The sequence below is a fragment of the Lutjanus erythropterus genome, chromosome 2 (assembly GCF_056507025.1).
Source record: "Lutjanus erythropterus isolate fLutEry1 chromosome 2, fLutEry1.hap2, whole genome shotgun sequence".
NCBI lineage: Eukaryota > Metazoa > Chordata > Actinopteri > Lutjaniformes > Lutjanidae > Lutjanus > Lutjanus erythropterus.
Genome location: NC_139318.1, coordinates 26,130,174 through 26,153,310, shown reverse-complemented (window position 1 = coordinate 26,153,310; position 23,137 = coordinate 26,130,174). Strand labels below are relative to the sequence as shown.

At 38.1% G+C, this 23,137-nt stretch overlaps 3 protein-coding genes across 3 annotated transcripts; 2 read left to right on the top strand and 1 right to left on the bottom strand.

Moving 5' to 3' along the window:
• The first annotated feature begins 2,206 nt into the window (after nt 1-2,206).
• Nucleotides 2,207-6,397, top strand: iho1 (interactor of HORMAD1 1). The gene is given in 6 exon segments (XM_084743192.1): nt 2,207-2,461; nt 3,523-3,659; nt 3,768-3,816; nt 3,916-4,000; nt 4,264-4,379; nt 5,663-6,397. Coding segments are annotated over 6 exon segments (1,377 nt in total).
• Nucleotides 6,398-6,993: 596 nt separating this feature from the next.
• On the bottom strand, nt 6,994-11,235 carry kbtbd12 (kelch repeat and BTB (POZ) domain containing 12). Its single transcript, XM_084734999.1, has 5 exons — nt 10,049-11,235; nt 9,699-9,969; nt 8,653-8,803; nt 8,351-8,548; nt 6,994-8,255 (listed from the first exon to the last, which is right to left on the bottom strand). Exons 1-5 carry the CDS (start codon nt 11,119-11,121, stop codon nt 8,086-8,088), a joined length of 1,863 nt encoding a protein of 620 aa, XP_084591125.1. The 5' UTR covers nt 11,122-11,235; the 3' UTR covers nt 6,994-8,085.
• Nucleotides 11,236-13,600: 2,365 nt separating this feature from the next.
• Nucleotides 13,601-23,004, top strand: slc26a6l1 (solute carrier family 26 member 6, like 1). Its single transcript, XM_084743179.1, has 19 exons — nt 13,601-13,783; nt 13,956-14,095; nt 14,568-14,678; nt 14,946-15,121; nt 15,214-15,378; nt 15,668-15,820; nt 16,155-16,237; nt 17,289-17,436; nt 17,528-17,641; nt 18,591-18,668; nt 18,838-18,933; nt 19,038-19,144; nt 19,329-19,398; nt 19,491-19,583; nt 20,242-20,352; nt 20,750-21,178; nt 22,050-22,104; nt 22,182-22,327; nt 22,987-23,004. Exons 1-19 carry the CDS (start codon nt 13,644-13,646, stop codon nt 23,002-23,004), a joined length of 2,433 nt encoding a protein of 810 aa, XP_084599305.1. The 5' UTR covers nt 13,601-13,643.
• The last annotated feature ends 133 nt before the right edge of the window (nt 23,005-23,137 follow it).

The following is a 23,137-nucleotide window of genomic DNA, read 5'->3' as shown; positions in this document are numbered from 1 at the left end:
TAAAGCTTAAAATGAATAGAAAAAATATTTACAACTACCACTACCACTCATTAATAGTTCTAACAAAATAAGTTAATAATCCAAAATAAAATTAAAAATAGAATGCATATAAGAATACAACTACCACTAATTCATAATTGTAGTAATTATCAAATTCAACTAAAAAAAGGGAAAAAAAAGAAATAGAAATAAAATAATGATTGGCCTTTTAATGTACATGAATGATTACAGACTCCATTAATTTGTAAAATATTTTGGCAACACAAAAGGATCTCTGACAGAGAACAAAATATATTAAAATCACTGAAGGTCATTTTAAATACAATAGTATAAAATTAAGTTAAACAAGTTTTGAATAACAATATGTTTCTGAAACTGATGTTACTGAATAAATTAAATATTGAAATAGGTGTTTAATTGTCTGTCAACTACAGTTCTTTAGGTGATATACTGTATAGTCAGCCTATAGATAAGAAACAATACGATTTTCACACAATAGACATTTGAACTTGTCATACCAAGAAAAGTAAAGGTGTCCCTGATAACAGTAATGATGGATCCATTACATTTCACTGCATGTACAATATCAGGGTGTCATTGCACCAGAATGGAATGCAGCCATTAATTAATGATAAATTAGATACATTTTTTGTTTAAGAAGTCACAATATCTGAACCCATAATTAGTCTGGCCAGTGTAAGTATTTGGTTAACCTGTAAGGGCAAAAAAATTGCTGTTGACTCACTCCTACCCTGATATCTCCAAATTTCCAAAATTCCTATGAAATCTAACATTCCTATTTGTGTTTACTTTGTGAAAATTTAATTAAGCACAACTATATTAGGAATATGCATCATATGTTTAAAATAATAAAGCTCTTAAAACTATAGGATTTAACATGGGGCTCTATAAGACAGCCACCAAATTAGTTTTGCCTTCGCTCATATTGTACTTTAGCTTTGCAAATTTCCTATGGCTGAAATTACCAAAACCAATACACACTCAACTTCCATAGTGGCATAGTTAGCCTACATTTATGGAATTATCAATAATAATATTCCACCACTTAATTATTGTCCTGCATTGTCAAATGTCACACAAACACAAACACAAACACACAAACTAACTAAACTAAAAACTGTACTGTCCCAGCTAAGAAAAATGTCCATCAACAGGTGTTTCATGCATCCATTAAACATAGGCAAACTGATTTACTCTTTAAAACATCTTTTAATTGAGTCTAGTGAAATATTTTTTTCATTGACAATTTTTTCATTGAAAAAAACGAGTCAAAAAGCTTTTCAATCCAGTGTTTACTGGAAGTTTGTTTTACTCCTCAAACGTCGTATTTTTTTTTTTTTTTTCGGCGGTACCTGAATGCAGCCCGGTGGCCTCGCTCTGAAAGATCACGCGGCGGGAGATTTAAATTTCCGCGACTCACTCGCGACCACACTGACGCCCCCGCTTCATCACAGTTTACAAGAGGTGAACCGTGAGTCAATTTAAAAAATATATTATCGTGATTAATGGACGGTAACAATTGTACACTATTAAGTTTTTAATTTTTTTTGGTGAAGGTTTGATAAGATTTTCTAGCTAAACAGCTAATGGTAACTTAGAACTGACTCCGTGTTAATCAAAGCTAGCTAATGAAGCCCTTTCTTGATAAGGTGAAATTAGGAGACTCTCAACACATCTGTCAGCAGCTGAACTGATGCTCCTAAGAAGACATAGCTTGTTAAAATTACTATTGTTTTGTTATCTTTACAAACAGGTAACCGACGGCAATGAATCATATGAGGAACATAAAAGAAATGCTGAGCATCGCAACTGGAAACGGGTGATTAGCTTAAGTGTGCTAATACTTAACAATGACTCCTATTAGCTTAATATTTTTTAGCTTTTACTCTATAGTTTTTAACAGGACTGCACAATTAATCTAATTATTATTTAAATCACAATATGTTGCAATATCAAATTGCAGAAGCTGCAGTTTTTTGTTTGTTTGTTTTTGTTTTTGTTTTATTAAAGGAAAAATGTATGCAAAAACCGGCATTAATTTAAGTGCTGTAGTGCTACAGAAATGCAATATACAATTGCAATATGATTTTTTTTTATCCTATTGTGCAGCCCTAGTTTTAATCTGAAAAACAGTAATATCACCTGATCATTAAAATCTACATTTGTGCAGCAATGTTTTATGTGGATGTTTGTGTGTTTACCTGATTTCTACAAACACTTTCTTTGTTTTGCTTCACAAATAATTTGTGTGCTTGTGTTTTCTTTACTCATCAAACCTTGTGGGAACAAAACATTGGACAGAAATGTTGCTGCCAATGGCTACTCCAGCATTACAGAGTCTCAGCTGTTCTTTGGGTCTCAGTTTTGGCCTGAAAATTCTCAAGGCACGTCTCAAGATATGAGTGTGTCATCCAGGACCTCCCAACACAGTTCACAAGAGGTGAGATTTATCATCTTCATTTTATAGGCTAATCTTGGTAAGGCAAAGGCAGTAATATCCTCAAGTACAGAGTCATGAACAAACCCCACTGGTTTAATGGCATTATTGCTTACATGTAGATTACACACAGTGTAGTGTTTTATAAGGGAACAGAATAATGAGTCTAATGGGACAGCTAATGTGGATATATTCATGTTGATTGTACTGGGAGGAAAGTTAAAAAAGACTAGGTGAAAGCTTACCGTGTGCAGTCTGTTTAGTTGAGTTTGTCTTATATCTTCAAATCAACACTGCTCACTAGGCCTGGGCAATAAAAATGGTGATATGTATCAGCAATAGACCATTGTTTACAATAAGAAAGTTGTTTGATAAAATGTTTCATAGTTTCACTTAAATACATTAAATACAACACTACAAACAGTTACAGGGGCAGCTCAGTGAATGGGAGCGAAAACATATTATTAGAATAATCTAAATATGTGTGATTTTGTCCAAGAGATAGCTCAGAGATACACTAGTTTAAAGAAATTTTATTGTTTTTTTTTCAGACCTTAGACAGACCTTTTTTGTATTTGGTGTAGTCTGAAGTTATCTAAAATTATCTTGGCTCAATTGCTGAGCGTCTATGTGATGGGATAACATGGACATCCAGGAACTGAGCGAATCTGAGTAAACTAAAGAAGGGACCCTTGTTTCCAAACTTTGTCTGAGGGTAGGCCACTAATCCAGATAGATAAAACAATCATTTCAACCACAAAACATGAAATGTTTGTATGTTGTTTTGCTATTGCATATTGTAGCTCTATAGTATAGTCAAGAGTTTAAAATCAATCAAGTCTACTATATATCCATATGTGTCATTGTAAGACTCCACTTAAATGGGCCATGATGATCAAGTTCAGTTAATTCAGGTGGCCACATGTTTCTTTGAGTGAAATATTTTCAATTGATTGATGTGAGCTTGGATTACCATCCTCATAAGGAAAACTTTTTAGGAGCATGAGTGCTTACAATTTACATTTGTCTATATCTCATAACCTCAGTATTTTATCGTCATTTAGGGAAGTGACCCAAAGTTTTCAAACAGTTATCACACTAAACCTCTCCTGTTTGGAGAATTAAAGGACAAAAACAAAGCTTTTGGGATACTGCATAAATTTGAAGAGGAGAAGAAAAGGGCAAAGGAAAAATCTGACAGGTACTTCTCATATCACTTGAAAGATGCAACTGGTCATGAATTTATTGTGGGATTATTAAAAAAATTGCCTAAACATTTTCTGTTCTATCCATCATTTTGCTTCAACAGTGATACTTTAGCCAAAGAATGTCATAATTTTCGAGAAACTCTCAGCAATGTAAGTGATGACAGAAATCCATTGTATTGCTTTTTCAATTACACAGTTCCTCTTTTCTAGATTCTAAATGTTTTTAAAAAATGTTGCAATGTTTTTTAGATCCAACAAATGGTTGCTGGCACAGAGAGAAATACTGCTGTGTGCCAAACAGTCCTTGGAAAATTTGAAAGTTTTGCGTCAACATGTAAGTTTCCTAATTGATTGATATGTTTTTTGTCTGCATATTGTAGATTTGTTTAATGGTTAATGCAGCAAGCAAGCATTTCTTACTGCCAGTAGATGGGGCTCTTTTCCCAATGATTAAATATTAGTCACTCATAAGCTCCTCTGACTCTGGAAAATTACTAACTGTTTCCATGAATTTTTAAATTGTATTGACTTCAGTTCAATAAGATGAAAATGAGTTTTTAATGTGCTCATTTCTGTCTTTTTATTTATTCATGCCAGTGCAAAACAATCTGAACAGTCTTCAGAGTAACATTTCCCAGCAATTTGAGACTTTGCTGAATAAAGTGAACTCACAGACAGAGACGATGACTGAACTGGAGGAGAAGTTGCAAAAGGTAAATAGTATGAATGGTCAAGATTATTGCAGATAGATTCAGTGAGGTGAAAGAAGATTTAGGTGGCTAATAAATGTTTGTGGTCAAGTGACCTGAATTTTTTACCTGCCACCATCAACATTTACTAAGAGGTGACAGAAGTACACACATTCTTTACCTAAGGAGCAGTACAAATCAACTTCTTTACCCACGTAAAAAGTGAAAAAAGTACAGACTCTGAAATGTATAAAGACAAAAAGTAGCCCTCTGAAGGACATTTCTACTGTCTGTTTCTGTACAAAGCTAACTGAACCTCACCTTTGCTCCACGGTCTGTTACTGACGTGTCATTGTCCCATCTATCGGGTTGACCTCGGTTTTGATATTGGAAAGGTGAAAAATAAAAATCAAAAATAATGTTTTGAGGATATGATATATTTGGATATCAATTAGGTTCTCTGACTGTTTGAAATGCCCTCCTCACTCATTTCGGGCAGGACAATGGCTCAGTCATATCGTTTAACATCCTTTGGTGGAATCTTTTGGCAATATGAAGGTTTTTTTTTATTAATTTATTTTGTTAATATTTTAACACATACTTCTGCTGTTTGAATTGATGATGATAGGCATTTTTTACTCAGACTGATACAGTTAGGTATGGTAGAAACATTATCTCTTCTAGCATTTTCGATGGGTTCAATGAGATGAACATTATTCTGAACACCTGATGTGATTTTTGCACAAAGGAACCATGTTGTGGTGTATATTGACTTTGAGAAAGACCCTTGTGATTGTAATGATATGGATTTCAACCATATCGTCCAGCCCTATAACCTTATAACTTATAACCTTTTATTTTTTCCTCCATGTTGTTGCATGTTTGTTATGTCTTGTTGCATTTTTCTTGGCTTGTATTGTCTGTTTTGTTTCTTTGTGGGGAATCTGAGATTCAAAGAATCGTATTCCTTACGTTGGCAAAAAAAAAAAAAAAAAAAAAAAGAAGAATAAAAAAAATAATAATCAATAATTTTCCTCAAATGCATTCAAACTCAGAATGAAAATGTAAGTAGTAGAAAGTACAGATACTTATGTTAAACTGTAGGGAGTAGAAGTAAAATGTCAGAAAAATAAATAGTAACATAAAGAACAGATACCTGTAAAATCTACTGAAGCACAGTAATGAAGTATTTGTACTTTATTACTTCCCGCCTCTGCATTTACCCTGTATTTAGCAGGTGGCAGGTGCTAATTTCAGTCCCTGGTCATGTGTCTATTTTTTACCAGTTGTCCATTTTTATCATTTAGAGCGGAGACACCACAGCAGAACTCAATTCAAATCTGCAGAGCTTAAAGAACAGTCTGGAGTGTGTGAGAGACGAGCAGGTGAGAGAACGAAACATGCTTGAAGCAGCTGTGAAGCTGCTCAGCACTTTAGTCTCAGGTCACTCAGCTAAATCCAGCCCTGAGAGAGTGATGGACAGTGCCATCCAGACGTCACCAGAGCTTGAACAGCCATTTTCCAACATCCTGCACGACAATAAGCTTGAGAGGACAGAGCTTAGACGTATGTCACAGAACCTTGAGCACAATCAGGTTCAAGTTCCTCCTCAGCGTCCCAGCTGTTTCATAGTAAAGAGGAGATCCGCTCCAAAAAGCCATGGGAGGAGCAAAAAGAGGCCGCTGGTGCTCTCACAGAGGCGTAGACACACAGATGAAAACCGTCAACCCCTCATGAACTGTAACAAACAACAAAATGTGTCAACGCTTCTCTGTGAGCATCGTGATCTAAACGCAGTAACTACCCAGGACAGTCTGAACCCAGACTGTCTGATGCCACCGAACAGGAAGAGGAGATCCGTAGCTGCCGGATGTTTAATCACCCCTCTCAGTTGCTGGTCTCAGGACAGCAACAGCTCTGTGTGCCTTGCAGGAATCGAACCCATCTTAGATAAGATCTCATCTGAGTCCAAAACAGGGACCCCAGCAAAACCTGAAGGGCTCTGGCACCTGTTTGACATGGACTCTGATTAAGGGTTCTAGAGGATGAGTAAAGGACTCAGAACACCGAAACATTTGTGCTCTTACTTTTGGAGTTTATCATTAGATAATTAGATTTATTACTTGTGACCTTTGTTCTATTAGTTGTTCAGTTATTTAAAGAATGAACACATTGATAAGTATTTTGTATCTTATAGTTATGGTGGAAGAGGTATGTAAAAAGGTACTGATGACAAGTAAGTTAGGGACAGAATGACCCACAAAGCATTCCACATGTTTCATCTTGTTAATTTTTTCTACTGACATAATACATACTGTAACAGTAAAGTGTCTGACTTTTTAAAACTAACTTATTCTGTATTTATACTGCTGACCTGACAGAAAATAAACTGAAAGGCTTTGCAAACAAATGACAGTTCTCTTAAATAATTATTGGAAACCAAATCTTCTGTCTAATTTCTGTGACTGTTGCTCAAATTCTGATCTTAGATAGACTTTAATGCAGCAATCAATGATAGACTGACTGATTATTCAGGCCAGTTATGTGGCATTTTTAAATAATCAGCATCGAGCCATATTAATAAAGTTGAATGATATCACTTCATACTGTATCCTGCCCTCAAATCACAATAACCATGTTTCATAATAACACTAAGGTGCATATTTATTAGCAAAAAAAACAGTTTTATTTTGCTTTAGCAAGCATAGCACAAAAACAACCAACTCATTAATCCAATATAAAATCTTCTCTTGTTTTTTTTTTACTGTGCGTAAATTAAGTCTGTCAGTTTACTGTTGTCATAAAATCTGTAATATTTCCTCTGTAATAACAGACTAAATACTTTACCACCATTTTGGTATAATTTATATCAAAGCCAGAAGTCTGTAGTTAGGCTATAACTGGGGCTTCAATGATTAGTTAATTGACAGAAAATGAATCTGCAACTTTTTTGATGATCAGTTAATAACTTTAAGTCCTTTTCCAACCAAAAATATTAAACATCTTCTGTTTCCCACCTTTCTGATTTTTCTTGTCCTACATGACAGTAAATTGAATATCACAAAAACAAACATCAGTATGGCCTCTGAGAAATTGTGAATGTAATTTTCTCGGTATTGGACTTTTCATAAACTAAATGATTAATTGATTAATCAAGAAATATATGAATCACCAGATTCATCAAAAATTAAAACGATCGTATGTTACATCCCTAATTATATTCATAATTCACATCCTGGTGTTGTTGATATGCAGATTTCCAGATTTCAGATGACCAGTCTCTGCAGATGTTAACAAGTTAAAAAAAAAAAGCAAACAACAAAATGCTATTTACAAATTATCTGTCAATCGACCTTCGTCACAGCAGCCATATTGATTTGAAATAGTAGAGGAAACACAGCTGTTACCAGTGATGCTAGACCCTGTTCCATTTAGTGTTGCAGAGCCTTTTTAGTAAACTGAATTTAACCAAACCTTAATTAGTATATTTAGCAAAATCTGTTTTCACTCTACTATTTCATGTCAGTGGCTACTGTAAAAAAGCTCTATTATCAGTCTAAAAACGTGCAAATCATTAACTGCTGATCCTTTCTCATGCAGCAGGGCACTAAGACCTTTTCCACTTGAAAAAATTAATGCCTTTGGCCCAGCAATAAGTGCATTAATAATCAATAATTGATTTCATTCACTACTTCTCCCACACAGACTTTGATCTTCTCTGACAGCGGTGTCACATTTTAACCAAGTCTGCAGGTGGGGACATGAGTCCCCTTGGGTTGAGATTTGCCACCAAGCAGACGTCATAGTTGTCATGCATCAGAGCGCGCCGAGCCACCACTGTCCACCGGTTATCCCAGGGGTCCAGCTCCAAAATGTCCTTTGTTATATTATCATGACGATCTAAGGACAGAGATGACATAGAAAGCGTGATACAGTCACTTTGAAACATCTCTTTAACACTTTTCATTCATTGGATATGAACATTCTTTCATTACCTGCTCCTTTGTAGTATCCACACACATAAATCTTTCCACCCACCACTCCTGCGTTAGTGGCATTGGTGCGCAGTGAGAGTTGTGCACATGGAAGAGGAGGTCCATCCCTCCAGTAATCTCCATCTGGGTTGTAGATCTCTACTGCATCAAGGCAGCGGCGTGACTGCCCACGATCCACACCCTCACACCCTATACCTCCTGCAAAATCATATTATTCATGACATGATCATGACAATACAGTGTACTGAAATGCATTGAAATAGTCAATTTTCTCAACAAGTTAACAGAACAAAGTATCTTACCCATCACATAAATTTCACCATTGAGTGCAACAGCACTGCAGCGGTACTTTGAGTACTTCATGGGACCTAACTCTGTCCACTTATTTGTGTTTGGATCGTACTCCAGGAGACGGTTACTAAGACAGTCAGGCTCATCATCCATCCGGTATGTCTGGAAGGTTCAGGAGGGAGGGAGGTAATAATGACAAAGCAGAGCAGGTGCAGACAGAGAAGAAGAATCAGATACAGATAGTCAGTGCTCAAAATGTGTTCATGAAGTCTGATTTTCTCAATTTCAAAAGAATCAAATTGAATTCAGGTATATATATATATATATATATATATATATATATATATATATATACAATATTGGATTTTTCCATGTATCTGAAATGGCAATGCTGATACCAATGTACAGAAGAAATCAAGTGTCTCTTGCAGTGGCATTAACTTAATTATGCCTGTTTTTATCTTGATTGCCCACTGGCAGATGCAAAAATAAAATACAATGCTTTTCAAAATGTACACATTCTTTTTGTTCTTGACAAGTTTATGGCAATGATTGGAATGATGTCCCTAAAGATGGCATGGAACAAAAAGACTTCTACACGTACTACAAGAGGCATTTAAGTAATAACGCTAAAAATAGTTTATTTTAGAACCTGATGAAGATGTGCTGAAACGTTACTAATTAAATGTCTTTGATTACAAGAGAAGTCAACAGTATGCAGGAATTGTTTTGTTCTATATTGTCGACCAATAGTCTTCTATGCACCAGCTGATCATCAGGTGTGCAAAAGTTTTGTTTTTAGACAGCTCTGAAGATGGGCAGTTAAATTTGGAGCGCTGAAAGGATGTGATTTGGCTCCTCCTCCTTGCATGACAGACGCTGAGCAATGATTGCAAATAGCAATTTTGATATATTTCTCAGACACTTCAAAAAACTTCAACACTTGTCTTCTTATCAGCCTATCATATCACCAGGAATGTTCAATACGATATTTAATTTTAACTCCTTTACAATACCAGTGACATGTATCCCTAAACTTAAAACATGTAAAGATCACCTGTGGTGTTCGACCACCCATCACATAAAGGCGATTTTTCATTCTGACCACGCTCTGATAGGCCAAAGGCAGAGGAAGGGGTGCTGCACTGCGCCAGGGTCCACCTTGCAGTGACCATCGCTCCACACAGTTTGTGATGAGAAACTGGTTCTTCAGCCTCATCTGCCCACCCATCAGGTACAGAGTGTCACCCAGTGATCCCAGAGCATATGAATCACGGTACTCTGCTGATGTCAGGCGCTCCCAGGTTCCTTGGGCCTCTATTTTGTATCTGGCAACACAACCTAACAATCAGTATCATATATGTGGGTCAAGCAGTTGTCAAATGTGTCACCAAATGTCTTTCTTACCTGTAAATCTCAACATTCATGTCCTTCTGTCGGGCCATTCTGCGTGCACTTATTTCTCCTGCCACTATGATGTCATCTCTTTCAGTTACCACCCCGGCACACACATACCCCAGAGCTTCTCCATACCGAGGCGATGTGATGTAGTACGTCCGGCCTGTGGATGGAGCATAGCAAAAGCTGCGCTCAGTATAGCTGCTGTATCTTGACCTGATCCCACCACCGTCATTCCCGACACAGAGCAGCAGATCTGTGGTCTCCATGCCGTACCGCAGCTTAAGTTTGCGTGGTGCGGCTGAGGGATGCATTGCTGTGGCCTCCAAGGCTTCATTGAGCATCTCCAGACATTCAGCTTCAGCCAGCAGGGCTGTGTTCCTCTTAATCGCCTCTCTTAAATAGTCAGGGTTTATCAGGGGCAGACGGACTTTCCTCAGGAGCTCTGGAAGGTGTGGGATACGGACCTCCCCATCCAACAGAGTGTTGTGTTTGACCCAGCGAAGGACCACATCCAGGATGGTTTCCTCTCGGGAAACATTAAGGTCATCAGAGCTCAGCAGCTTTCCCAGCTGATGGGCCTCCAGCTCCAGGACCTCTTCACTTTGGCAGACTTGGACAAAGTGCTGCCTCAGGTAGCGATGGGCGTGGTCAGCTAGGTCCTCTGCACCGAGGTCACGGGCAAAGTAATACACACCAAGACAGTTGGAAGCATCCATGTTCTCGGTCATGTGCAGCTGACAGCGATTGAAGACGTCGTCCATCTGCAGAAGAAATGCTGCAATAGAGAGGCCTTGTACGTTGGCATTGGTGAGAGGAAGGTCTGAGCAGTACATGTAGTTCAAGAGGAGGGCCAGGCTGTCCGCAGGGGTGTCACGCAGGAATATTTCTCTGTTGTTGCACTCACGCAGGCCACATGTGAACATAACACGGAAGTATGGGCTAAAGGCAGAGAGAACAACTCGGTGACAGGGAAAGCTGATGCCCTCAGTGACCAGCACCACATCTGTCAGATGCTCCGTCTCTCTCATGTTCCTCAGCTGGTCGAGCAACAACAGCCCATGTTTGGCCGTAAGATCCATTTTGCCTCAACGTTTCAGCAACAATAATATTGAAAACGTTACACAGGAAGTTTTATGCCCTCTGAATAACTAGTGAGGAGGTTGTCTCTGAAAAACAAAGAAAAAAGTACAGAACTAGATGTTTCACAGGCCACCAATATCATATCAAACTGCAGTTTAATAATCACAAGCTGCTTTGATTAGCTGCACAGTTTACTTTTAATACTAAAACTGCTTGTTTATTGTTTATTGTTATGTTAATTTTACTGTAGGTTCATGAACTTGAAGATGTAGATAAAAGATTGTTAACTATTGTATTACATGACTAACTATAAAAAAATCAGTGTTACATCACCACATCAGTCAACAAAACCTCATCCTCGAGTAATGCAAATTTATTGGATAATGAACTTCATGTTTAAACAAGAACCATTCTAAAAATCAAAATTTAAGATAGGATAATCCTTTATTGATTGAAAAGCATACACAAATAGATACATTTATAGAGAATAGGTGATTAAATATGTAGGCTATAAAATAAGTACATAAAAAAATAGAAACTATACAAGAGCAATAAGACTTAAGTTGCAAAATTACAGACAATAGCAGTACACATACACTACCTAAAAGTAGTGTTGAACTTGAACTATTAGTGCAATGCCGTCTCAAGCAAAGTGACATTTGACAAAATGATTTTCCAGTTAGCCTTAGATATAATAAGATGTCTCAGATATAAATACCAGTAAAGTTCCCCTATTGTCTTCATAACATGTGCACTCAGTTAAGACTACAGCTGTCCACATCATACAGCATTCAACTCCTTTGTAAAAACCTTACCAAAGTCATCAGCTCCTCTTGTCTAGTGTTGTCTTTGGTCTAAGAAGTCCAGTAAATGTCCATGTTTTTCATCAGCATGTGTTGTTGATGTTGCTGAATGTCAGTCAGGGGGGTCAGAGAGGGTCTGTGCGATTGCAAGAGACAAAGATATGTGCCCCCTTAACTGCTGCGGCCCTCTGAGCTACTAACCCAAAAATAGACAGCGTTGTGGCACACAGCAAGTGGGTCAGAGGGGTTTGAGTGATCAGGGGAGTAGGTTTTTAAGCCATGACAGTGATGAATATTGTGAATTATTTGGACATTCCTAATTTGACCAATTAGCATTATCTTCTACTTTGTTTGGGGTAGTTCTCTGTTCCAGTTTTTGTTTGCCTCGGTCACGTGTATGCAGCTCTGGAATGACCTAAGTGAAACATTGCTCCCAGCTTCAGATTTCATGACAGTGCTCTCTTAAAGGCCCAGTATACTGCAGGCACACACGTGTCAAAAATCAGACATTGTCTTTTAATTTTTATTCTTAAAATCAAAATTCTTGAGACTGTTGCACCAATCATAACAAAGTTTGTAAACAACTTTAAGCTTTGTGTTGGATATTAATTGAAAGCCCCCTTTGCATCTTAAATATTTTAGGTATTTTTTTTTAAGAAGGAGCCTTTATAAAGACTTATTTGACCAATATACTGTAGTTTGAACTTGAAGGGACATTTCATGCAGGGATAGATGCTAATATTTTTAAGCACTGGCCCCATAGGCCACCAAGCCCCTAAATTTGGTGGCCTAAATGAAAACAGAAAACAGAAAAAGCAATTTAATGGAGCTTAACACAGCTTTCCTCAACTTTGCATCGTCCACTTTTCCCATGACTTGGGATGTGGTGTTTCCTGTGGTGTTTCTGATGGAAAATGAGCTAGACTTCTTGGCTAACTGAGTAACCTGACTGCACACACCACAGTAAATTACGTTCTTGGATCTTTCATATTCTAGCTACGTAAAGTCCTGCTTCTATTCACTCCTATATTTCCATTGCTATTCTGTTTTTTCACAGTCCACCTTTTGTATTTCCAGTTCTTCTGTAAGGATCCTGTTCGTAATTTGACTTGGCTTTGTTAACCATACTTCCATAGCCGCAAAATATTGGTAACTGGTAAGCGACAAGCACTGTTTTCTGTTTTCGTAGAAAACGAGCAAAGGAATCAGGATGTTTGTGGAACTGTAACGTTGTGCTGACAAAGGCTTGAGATAAAACACGGCAGCTACTGGGGGCAGCCTACATAGAATATATGGTGCCACAGAGTCAATTCTGTGACTATGGGTCATAGGGCCATGGTTAATATCGAACTCTGATTTCATGGTTCATTAGGTTTAGTTTTGCTGGTGAATGGAAACACTGGAAGAATGGAAACTCACCTCTCAGACATCTGTTGAAATTCAACAATCTTTAAGCTAATATTTTTCCTCTTCTACACCATAATTATATCTTTTGTATCTTCTGGTCTGCCGTCATTGTCATAAAGGTTCTGCCCACAACGTCCTGAGTGAAGTTAACCATTAGGCGAGATGATGTACATATGCAGAGAGAGTTGTTCTTGTGTCAGTAGTATAATCTGGTGGACTGTAGTGAACAAGTCTCTTGAATCAGTCTCCTTTACAGTATATTCACAGAGTAAAGAAAGTGAAGTTTCCCAGATTTAGGAATATTCAGCCTGATGGACTCGACACGCAGATTTGGGAAATACAGAGTGGAGCGGGAGGTGCTGGATGAGCAGAGACTGGAAGAGGTAACACAGAGAAAAACACACTCTGACACTCACCCTTCTCTAACTGAACGGCTTAAAGACTCTCTAAGGTAAGGCAAATTTTATGGCTGGATCATGTAACTGTATTGTAGATGTAGATGTCTGGTCTGATCTTCTTTTCAAAGATGATCAGAGACCCATCTCCAGTGAGTTTATGCTTTAAAACAACAGCCAATAAAAAGACTGACTTTTGTCTCTGTGTATTCTTTAAATCCTCTCCAGATGTACAGTACCCAGACTGAAACACAGTGTGATGAGCAGCTTGCCTGTGTTATACTGGCTGCCCAAGTACTCAGTCTGGGACTATGGGATGCCAGACCTCATCTCCGGCATCAGTGTGGGGATAATGCACCTGCCGCAAGGTACAACAATAACTCCATCATGGTTGAGTAAATATGACAAAATTTGCAGAAAAGGTTTTTTTTGCCTCAGGGGGAAATTGTCATAGTCTTTACATTAAGTGAATCTCATGATTTAAGGGAAAATGACAAACTGTAAAATGTATGTATAGTTTTGACTCTTTTTGCCATATGCAAGCAATAGTTTGTACAATACATGTACAAGATAAAGCAAATTTTCATCTGTTGCCCCTGAACTGGGACATTAAAAAAACTGTTTCATCAGTACAAAGAATTACCAAACACCCAATACTGGCTATATTCAGTTTCTTTTAGCTCAATGCCAAGTGACCTGATTTTCCTTCAGCCATGTTTTCAAACTGACTTTAAGATGATTAAAGTTTGCCAGTGATACTACAGTAAGAATAGTTAAACTTAATAAAAATATTTGCTGTTTGTAAACTAATACAGATAAAACAAAGCATGTTTTTCACAGGTATGGCTTATGCACTGTTGGCTTCCTTACCTCCTGTATTTGGTCTCTACACATCCCTCTATCCAGCATTTATCTACATCTTTTTTGGAACGTCACGTCACATTTCCATCGGTATGTTGAAAGAGAGAAGCGTTGTAACAAGGGTATTATAACCTCTGTAATAGAGCTGTCATGATATCAGAATTTTAAACTTTAATACAATATTAGTATTTAAAAAATGATGCTCTATCCCACAGCAAAAAAGGCCTAGGCACACAAAAGCACTTTATATTTAACAGAGAATGTATTGTTTTACAGGTGTGGTATCAAAAAAGTTTCAAAGATATTTTTGATCACCTTACTCTATCATAACACGTTTGCATATTTTATTGTGTATAGGTACATTTACTGTGCTCAGCATCATGGTGGGTAGTGTGACAGAGAGACTTGCTCCAGACGTGGATTACCTTAAAACAAATGGGACCAATGTCACTGTAGAGGTGGACATAACCGCCCGGGACTCATACAGGGTGCAGGTGGCAGCTGCTACCACTGTCCTAGGAGGACTGATTCAGGTCTGAACACAACGTCCCGCAGAAATAGCAATGACTTATTTTGTTGTTACAGCTGCCAAAATCCATATATACATTAATGATTGTCTGTATAGGTGGTTCTGGGTTTGGTGAAGTTTGGATTTGTAGGGACGTACTTGTCTGAACCTCTGGTGCGGGCGTACACAACAGCTGCTGCAGCCCATGCTGTGGTGGCACAACTGAAGTACATCTTTGGAGTTTCACCAACACGGTTTAGTGGACCATTGTCACTAGTTTATGTGAGTACTGTCGAGTATTGTGATTGCTGTGTTTTTTCTGATACAAGAGAACCGATCTTACTGCATTTTCTGTTACAGCACTGATAATCACAAAACTTTTATTTGACCAGGATTAATGAAATGTGTAAACCAACAGGATGTGACATTACAACACTGTTTCAAGAGCTAAAAATAATGGATGTTTGATGGAAAAAAGATAATTATCAGTGTGTGCAGCTAAGAATGTGTGTTTATCTGTGTCCAGCTGTAAACCATAACCACCTCCTGCTTGACCTTTCTCCTTTTTCAGACTCTCAAGGATGTTTGCTCCTTGTTGCCCCAAACTCATCTCCCTACCCTGGTGGTCAGTACTGTGTCCATGGTGTTTTTAATTGCTGCCAAGGAGCTCAACTCTTTTCTCAGTCCAAAGCTGCCAGTGCCTATCCCAGTGGAGCTCATCACAGTCAGTTGACACGAGGACACACTCTCTGTCTGGCCTCTCTACATGTTATCACCTCTGCGCTCTGTGCTGCTGCTGCTGCTGCTGCTGCTGCTGATGTTGCAGCACTGAAAAAAAAAGCACAGACACAGTGGAACCAAGCAGCTGAGTCAGCAGTAGCACCAGGGCCTGAATTTGTGCAACTCACAGCAAAAAGGACATATTTGTGGCTAATAATTAGGTTCACATCTAGCATATGATTTACCAGACTTTTAATGATTGAAGGTTTGAAATGCTATGTGAAATGTGGCTTTGTTGTGTGTGTTTATGATTTGCATGTTTTCTTTCTTGGCTTTAGATTGTGGTGGGAACATTGATATCATCCTATGCCTACTTGAACAACAACTACACTATTTCAGTTGTTGGAGAAATTCCCAGTGGGTAAGCATTTGGATTTAAAGGTGCACTATGCAGCATCTCCCTGGGGGGAAAAAGTGTCTAAACCTAATTCCTCTAAATCATTATGACCCACCAGAACAGTGTGAGATTATCTGTACAGACCCTGCCCTCTGACTTTATGTGTAACAATAACAATTTGTGCTGTTTTCCTGACATGGTGTCATTTAGTTTGGGACCAGTAAAAATTCAGTAAACAGTCTCTCTCATATAAAATACGTCAGGGTCTGCAGATGTCCCGTCTGCGATACTACCTGGACCTGTATTATCACAAGATCTGGTAGTATCGTGTTATTTCCAGCTGCCGGTTAAATAAGAGAAACAAACAAGGGAAAACAGATTTTAAAAGACAAAATGATCGTCACATGAACTATTTTTAATTTTTGAAAATCATGACCCATCCCTGGTATTCACACAAAATCCAGTGTTGTGCAGAGGCGTGGGTGCCTTTATTTATAATTTATGATATATAACTATATAATTTAATTGCTGCGAAACAATCAGAAAATAACGTTTTATTTCTCTGGTTCACTGCTTTGCTCTCACTAACAGCATTCACTTTTTAATTAATTCTATGGCAAATATCAACCTCCCCTATTATTTTTTATGAACAAGTCCTACACCACCTGCTGCCAGGTGCAAGGACGCACTGCCCTGCAACAATTCAAGCCACTGTCCTATTTCCAGTCACACTGCCTGTGAAAAAATGCTTTTTGTCCCATCAGCTGCACTTCCTCTGCACAAACAGTGGAGAAACTAGTTGTTGAGTTTGAGAAATAACCTGAGTTATGTACAGTGTGCTGTGTGTGGTTGACGTTCTGCCCTGCATGACATATGATGTGCTGAAATGCTGCAGCGGCTGTGTGTTTCAGCAATAACTCTGTCTCTGCATTCATTGAGAATTTGAATGCTTCCTTTACAAACAATGCTGCATATTCTACCTTTCTGTTATACTACTGTCATTATTTGTTCAGTCATATTTCTAGCTTGTTTTGTTCTAACTCATAAGCTACTTCTCCTCCCTCCTGTGCATCAGTCTAAGTTCTCCCAGTGTACCAGATGTGAGTCTTTTTGGAGAAGTCATCGGTGATGCTTTCGCATTGGCCATTGTTGGATATGCCATATCTATTTCACTTGGAAAAACATTTGCACTGAAACATGGATACAAGGTGGACAGTAACCAGGTAAGCCAAAATTCTCATCAAATACCTGTTGAATTCTGAAGATCAGGAAACATACAATCATTTTCGCTTTCTCTGTTTCACCCGCCTGCAGGAGTTGGTGGCTCTGGGTCTCAGTAACACAGTGGGAGGCTTCTTCCAGTGTTACTCTGTCTGCCCCTCCATGTCTCGAAGTCTCATCCAAGAGACCACTGGAGGAAAAACACAAGTGAGTGAATGTGACAACATTACAAAAACAACATAACAGTTAAGAAGACAGCATTATATGAGCCAACATCATTCTAATTCTGTACTGTGGAGACGCAACATGCAATAGTTGTCCTGTAAATATGTAATGAATGTGACCTAGTTAAGGATGATTGAGATGGCATAAGAAGGAAATAATGTTGAATTATTTATGAAATGACATAACAGACTGACCTCAACAACCTGGCCTAACAAATATAACCACCTCATGTACAGTATATAAGAACTGTGTGGAAATTCAACACATAATGGTTCTAGAACTTTACAGCAGTTTTAACTTCATCAGTTTACAATTTAGTCAGTTAGTCAGTAAACAGCTTTGTCTCCTATGCCATACTGTACAAATAAATGCCTAAACATAGCTTAAGCTTGTGGCGGGGAATGGTCAAAGTGTCTAAGAAAACTTACTAAATAAATAAAGGCATTGTCAATTTACTGAATGATAGAAAAGGGGTCCCTCAAAGAAGAAGGTTGGGAACCACTGATCTAAACAACGCATCAGAAATTAAAGACATTTTACTAAAAAGAGTACCCCTTAAATCATCAAACCAATTGTACCACGGTGACCAACAAAACATGAAATGGACTCACCTAAATCACAAAGTTTTTTCTCTTCAGGGAGGCCAGTAAACCTGATTGTTTCTGCAGCTAATGGCAATGCGCCTGAACACAACTGTGCACACAGAGAGGCATTTATTATTTATCTAAACAATATACCAAATCAATGAATTATTGAAAACATGGTAGTTGCTTGCATACCATTAAGTGATGGAGGTATATATTCATATATTCAAGTTATTCGTCAACAATGGTTTTCATCCATCTCTGCTAAACAAAGTAGTATATTACCATGCTTGCTGAACACAGATTGTTCAGTAAAACCTGGAACACATTTTTTGTTGTATTTGCAGATGGCAGGAGTGGCCTCAGCTTTAGTTGTGTTGGTAACTATACTGAAACTTGGACCCCTGTTCCAGGAGCTGCCAAAGGTTCTGTTGCTCTACTACTTGTCTTTACTGTAAAGTGATATACACTAATTATTTATGATGCATGACATATTTCATGCAATGTAATGGATTTTTTCATTTTACTCATTCAGGCTTACAGGTACACGTCTGATTAATCATGTGAAAACTTGTGTGTGTGTGTTTGTTTTAGGCGATCCTCGCAGCGATTGTCTTTGTAAATCTGAAGGGAATGTTCAAACAGTACTCTGACATTGTTACACTGTGGAAAAGCAGCAAGATCGATCTGGTGAGAGGTTAAATTATTGCTCTGTTGTTGAATCTGGAGCAGGTCATTATTCTTGTGTCCCTTTCATTGTTACACTGAGTAATGTCTCTGCCATGTCTCCCCAGATGGTTTGGTTGGTCACTTGGGTGTCAACACTTCTTTTTAATCTGGATCTGGGTCTTGCAGCTTCGATCATGTTTGCTCTGCTTACTGTCATCTTCAGAACTCAGCTGTAAGACCCCTCTGCACCTCATCATAATATATAGTTCACCTCAGTATCTGAGTCATACTGTGTGTGAGTGCAAAAGACAATATTAGTAATGTTAAGCTTCAAGATCTGCCAGATTAGACAAAATCCTGTATACAGACATATTGCCACATATTCATTTTATGTTTTCATTTTAAATCCCATTCAGGCCAACATACTCTGTGCTGGGAAATGTTCCAGGTACAGAACTGTACGTGGATATAGAGACCCACAGAGAGGTAAAATAGAAACATGTAAAGCCATAAATGAAAGCTTTTTTACCCTCATTGCAAAAACCTGATGATTTTTTTTTTTTTTGCTGCTTTGGCAGGCAAGGGAGATTCCAGGCATTACTATATTTCGCTCCTCTGCTACAGTGTATTTTGCCAATGCAGAGCTCTATCTTGAAGCTCTGAAAGAAAAGGTTTGTTTTCTTTCTTAATGGTAAATTTATTTTAGGGCTGCAACTAATAATTGTTTTCATTACTGAGTCATGTGATTATTATTTTCTCTGCATTTTTTCTATAAAATGGCAGAATATAGTAAAAGATGGCCATAATAATTTCCTTGTTTTATGCAACATAACTCCAAAACCCATTCATTCATTCATTCATTCATTCATTCATTCATTCATTCATTCAGTCATCTCTGAAAGGTCCTCTATGTGCATAATCTTAATTTATGAATAAGAGATTGGTATTTGGTCAGAAGTAAAAAAGCTATCACAAGGGAGTGAGTTAAAGTAGATCCCCCTACCCAGGAGCAATAGATAGAGATAGTGGAGGAAACATAATGGGAACACATTGTTTGAAACTGCAACTAACAGCTGGAAGAAAAGTGGGAGATGTGGATATTATACAGGACTACTAAAAATGTAACTCCCAAACAAAGCTTTTTCTATTTTGTATTTGGTTATGGTTTGCTTGTTTGTTTGTTTGCAAGTTCATCTTTTTTTTTATAGGTTTATAAATGTGCGATCATCAGTGAAAAATTAAAGAAAATCTAATCTAATCTCCTCAATTTAAAGTTTAAGATTGTTGCCCTGTCTTTTTTAATGTCTTATTTTTTAAATGTGTTTTCAGAGTGGGCTTGACATCAGTAAAATGATTCTCTATAAGAGGAGGCAGGAGGCCAAACAGAAACGCAGAGAAAGGAGGGCTGAGAGACGAGCAAAAAGGCAAGCCAAGAGAGAGGTAAAGTGCTGGAGAAGTATAAGATAACTGCAGAAACATGGATTGTTTATAGATATTTTTCAGTGTTTAATTTGTGCATTTCTAGACAAATAAAATGGTAAATACAAATAGTGATGAATTGTGTGTTAATATTAATGATTACAGAGGAAATAAAACTGAATAGGTTTGTTTATATACATTTTACAAACAATACAAGGATTTTTTGGGGCTGTTTTGGCCCATGATTGGTCACCTTGTCCTTTATGTTGTAAGAAAATTGGCACTAAAATCCTATTAGTTACAGTAGGTGGATGGTTGAAGTGTGCCAGTTGTCACACTGGACAGAACAAACTACAAAAAAGTCAACACACTCTAATACTTAACAGAAGTTTGAATCACTTTTCTTCCAACTCTGCAGAGACGAGCACAGAGGGCAGCAAAGCAGCTGTCTGTAGCACCGGTGTTCTCTGTGGAGGAGGAGGCCGCCCGTTGGGGGGACACACACATGGACACAGAGGTTACAGACAAGGAGGAGCAGCACTGGACAGAGAGGGAGAACGGAACCGTGTTTGTCATCCCAACCACTCCTCGAACACCAGATGGCCAGTGTAGATGGGAATACTTGAAAGGAGGAGATCCAGACTGCACCAGCTTAGGGTGGATGTCTGAGATGCAGGACGGGGACACCACCACTCTGGGCTCCAGCAGTGAGGACACGTTGAGCCACGACCTGGAGCGGGTCTCTCTGGGGTCACTGGGCAAATGGACCTGGGACATTCACTCAATCATCATCAACCTTTCCACGGCTAACTTCATTGACACAGTGGCTATCAAGACTTTGAAAAATGTAAGTACTAAAGGGACAAATATTCTTTAAGCCAGGGGTTTTCAAAGTCTGAGGCCTCCTCTCAGACATACTAGGAAAAATTCACCCCCTTTAATTTACTTGTCGCCAGTTCCTAAGAACTGAACTGTACCCCACCTCTCGCCCAATGTCAGCTGGGATAGGCTCCAGTCCTCCTTGACCCTTCAAGGATAAGCAGACAATGAATGAATGAATGAATAATTTACTTGTTTAGTTTTGCTGAATTCCTGGGTGTAGACTAGACTCTCAACAATTGAGCCAGGATAGCCTAATAATGCTGTTTGACATAAGGTCAGACTACACCATATACATAAAAAGTTTCTGTCCAAAGGCATTCATCAGTTTCTAACTCTTGGTAAGTGGGAAAAACAGTATATATTCCTTAATACTGCATCTCTGAACTGTCTCTGTAATTAAATCATGCACATTTAGGCTATTCTATGTGATCTCATGTGAATAACTAAAGCAATAACTAACATTATATTTTTCCCTTGCTTCTGAGCCTCCCCTGAAAGCCCCACCTGGGGAGGCCTGCCTCCCACTTTGAAAACCTCTGGTTCAAACAAATGGTTTGAACGAATAGTAAGACATGACTGAAAATGTCTTAAATGTCCCCATGTTTTCTTTGTTTTGAAAGTTTAGTTGGGGACCCTTATACTTTCTTCAACATGCCTTATAATTGTGTTGTACTTGTATTCTAACTGTTCTGTGAAAACTGAACTGAAACTGAACTCATAATTCTCTGTGAGACAGATTATTGGGCTGATAATGGCACTTGATAGGGAAGAAATTTGGGTTGGCGCAGCTCCAACTTTTGATGATGAGAAATAATTTGTGCTTATTTTATTGACAGATTTTCCAAGACTTCAGTGAGATTGATATAGATATCTACATGGCTGGTTGTCAAGGTAAGTGAGCATCTTCTCACCTCCTCGAGGCCGTACTACATAAATAGACTTCATCATGGTTTCTGTTTTCTCTTCAGCGTCTGTGGTGGAACAATTAGAGCGTGGTGACTTCTTCTCTGAGAAGATAACAAAGCAACGTCTTTTCGCCTCTGTTCATGATGCTGTGCTGTACTGTCTGAACCATCGTGGGGCCACGTCAGTCCCCAGATATGAATCCTCAGTGGTGAGTGTGTATAGTCAATCTAATATACATATATACACATGAACAACATGAGAGGCAGGAATCCAATATACACACAGGCAGTGGTTGCTCTCACCTATAAAGCCTTTAATTAAGCGATGTGAACTTTCAGAAATTTCCACCAGAAATTATTTTATTTTCAAGGTTTTTTCTAAGTATTCAACATCCAGCTAGATAGATTAAACTTGGTTTGAGTTTTAAAACAGATGTTTTGTTATATAGTTTTGCTATTTTTAACTTTAACAAGTCTGGATAGCATGTTTCGGTTCATTCTATATTCACATGGTGGAAAAATTCTTCAAGGCAGCGTGGGGTGAGCAATTTAAATACAAACAATTTAGGGGATGAAGTGCTTACCATGCAGTAGTGACATCAATTCCATTGAGAATTGGCTCAAGTTTTTTGCGTCATCTGTTGTTGTGATCGGCGAGCATTAATCCCGATCTTTTGATTGCATGTTTTTACTGAATATCAACCTGGGTATCTCTAATGGATACAGAAGTACTAAAAGCATTTAATTGTGTCATTTTTAACAAAATGACTGTTTGATTTCAGGACACATGCAGCAGCACAAAACTTTAAGGACTTCAACCAAACAGGACATTCAGTTCTGAGGATGGAAAATCTCCATGTCTACTCAGGGGAATATCAGCAGCTGAGAGCTGAGCGTAAAACAAATAATACATATGAATCACTGATTAAATATTTTAGTGTGTCCGTTTCATTTCATTGTTGAATTGTACTGATATTTATACATCTTGTCTTTAAAGTAGGAAGATTAACACTGAGGAC

Excerpts from the sequence above, each read along its gene's own strand:
- kbtbd12 (XM_084734999.1), bottom strand. The coding sequence starts at position 11,121 with ATGGATCTTACGGCCAAACATGGGCTGTTGTTGCTCGACCAGCTGAGG. Across the intron at positions 9,970-10,048 it reads ATGAATGTTGAGATTTACAG|ATACAAAATAGAGGCCCAAG; the intron begins GTAAGAAAGACA and ends TTGTGTTGCCAG. Across the intron at positions 8,549-8,652 it reads TGGTGAAATTTATGTGATGG|GAGGTATAGGGTGTGAGGGT; the intron begins GTAAGATACTTT and ends ATGATTTTGCAG.
- slc26a6l1 (XM_084743179.1), top strand. The coding sequence starts at position 13,644 with ATGGACTCGACACGCAGATTTGGGAAATACAGAGTGGAGCGGGAGGTG. Across the intron at positions 14,096-14,567 it reads GATAATGCACCTGCCGCAAG|GTATGGCTTATGCACTGTTG; the intron begins GTACAACAATAA and ends TGTTTTTCACAG. Across the intron at positions 15,379-15,667 it reads GACCATTGTCACTAGTTTAT|ACTCTCAAGGATGTTTGCTC; the intron begins GTGAGTACTGTC and ends CTCCTTTTTCAG.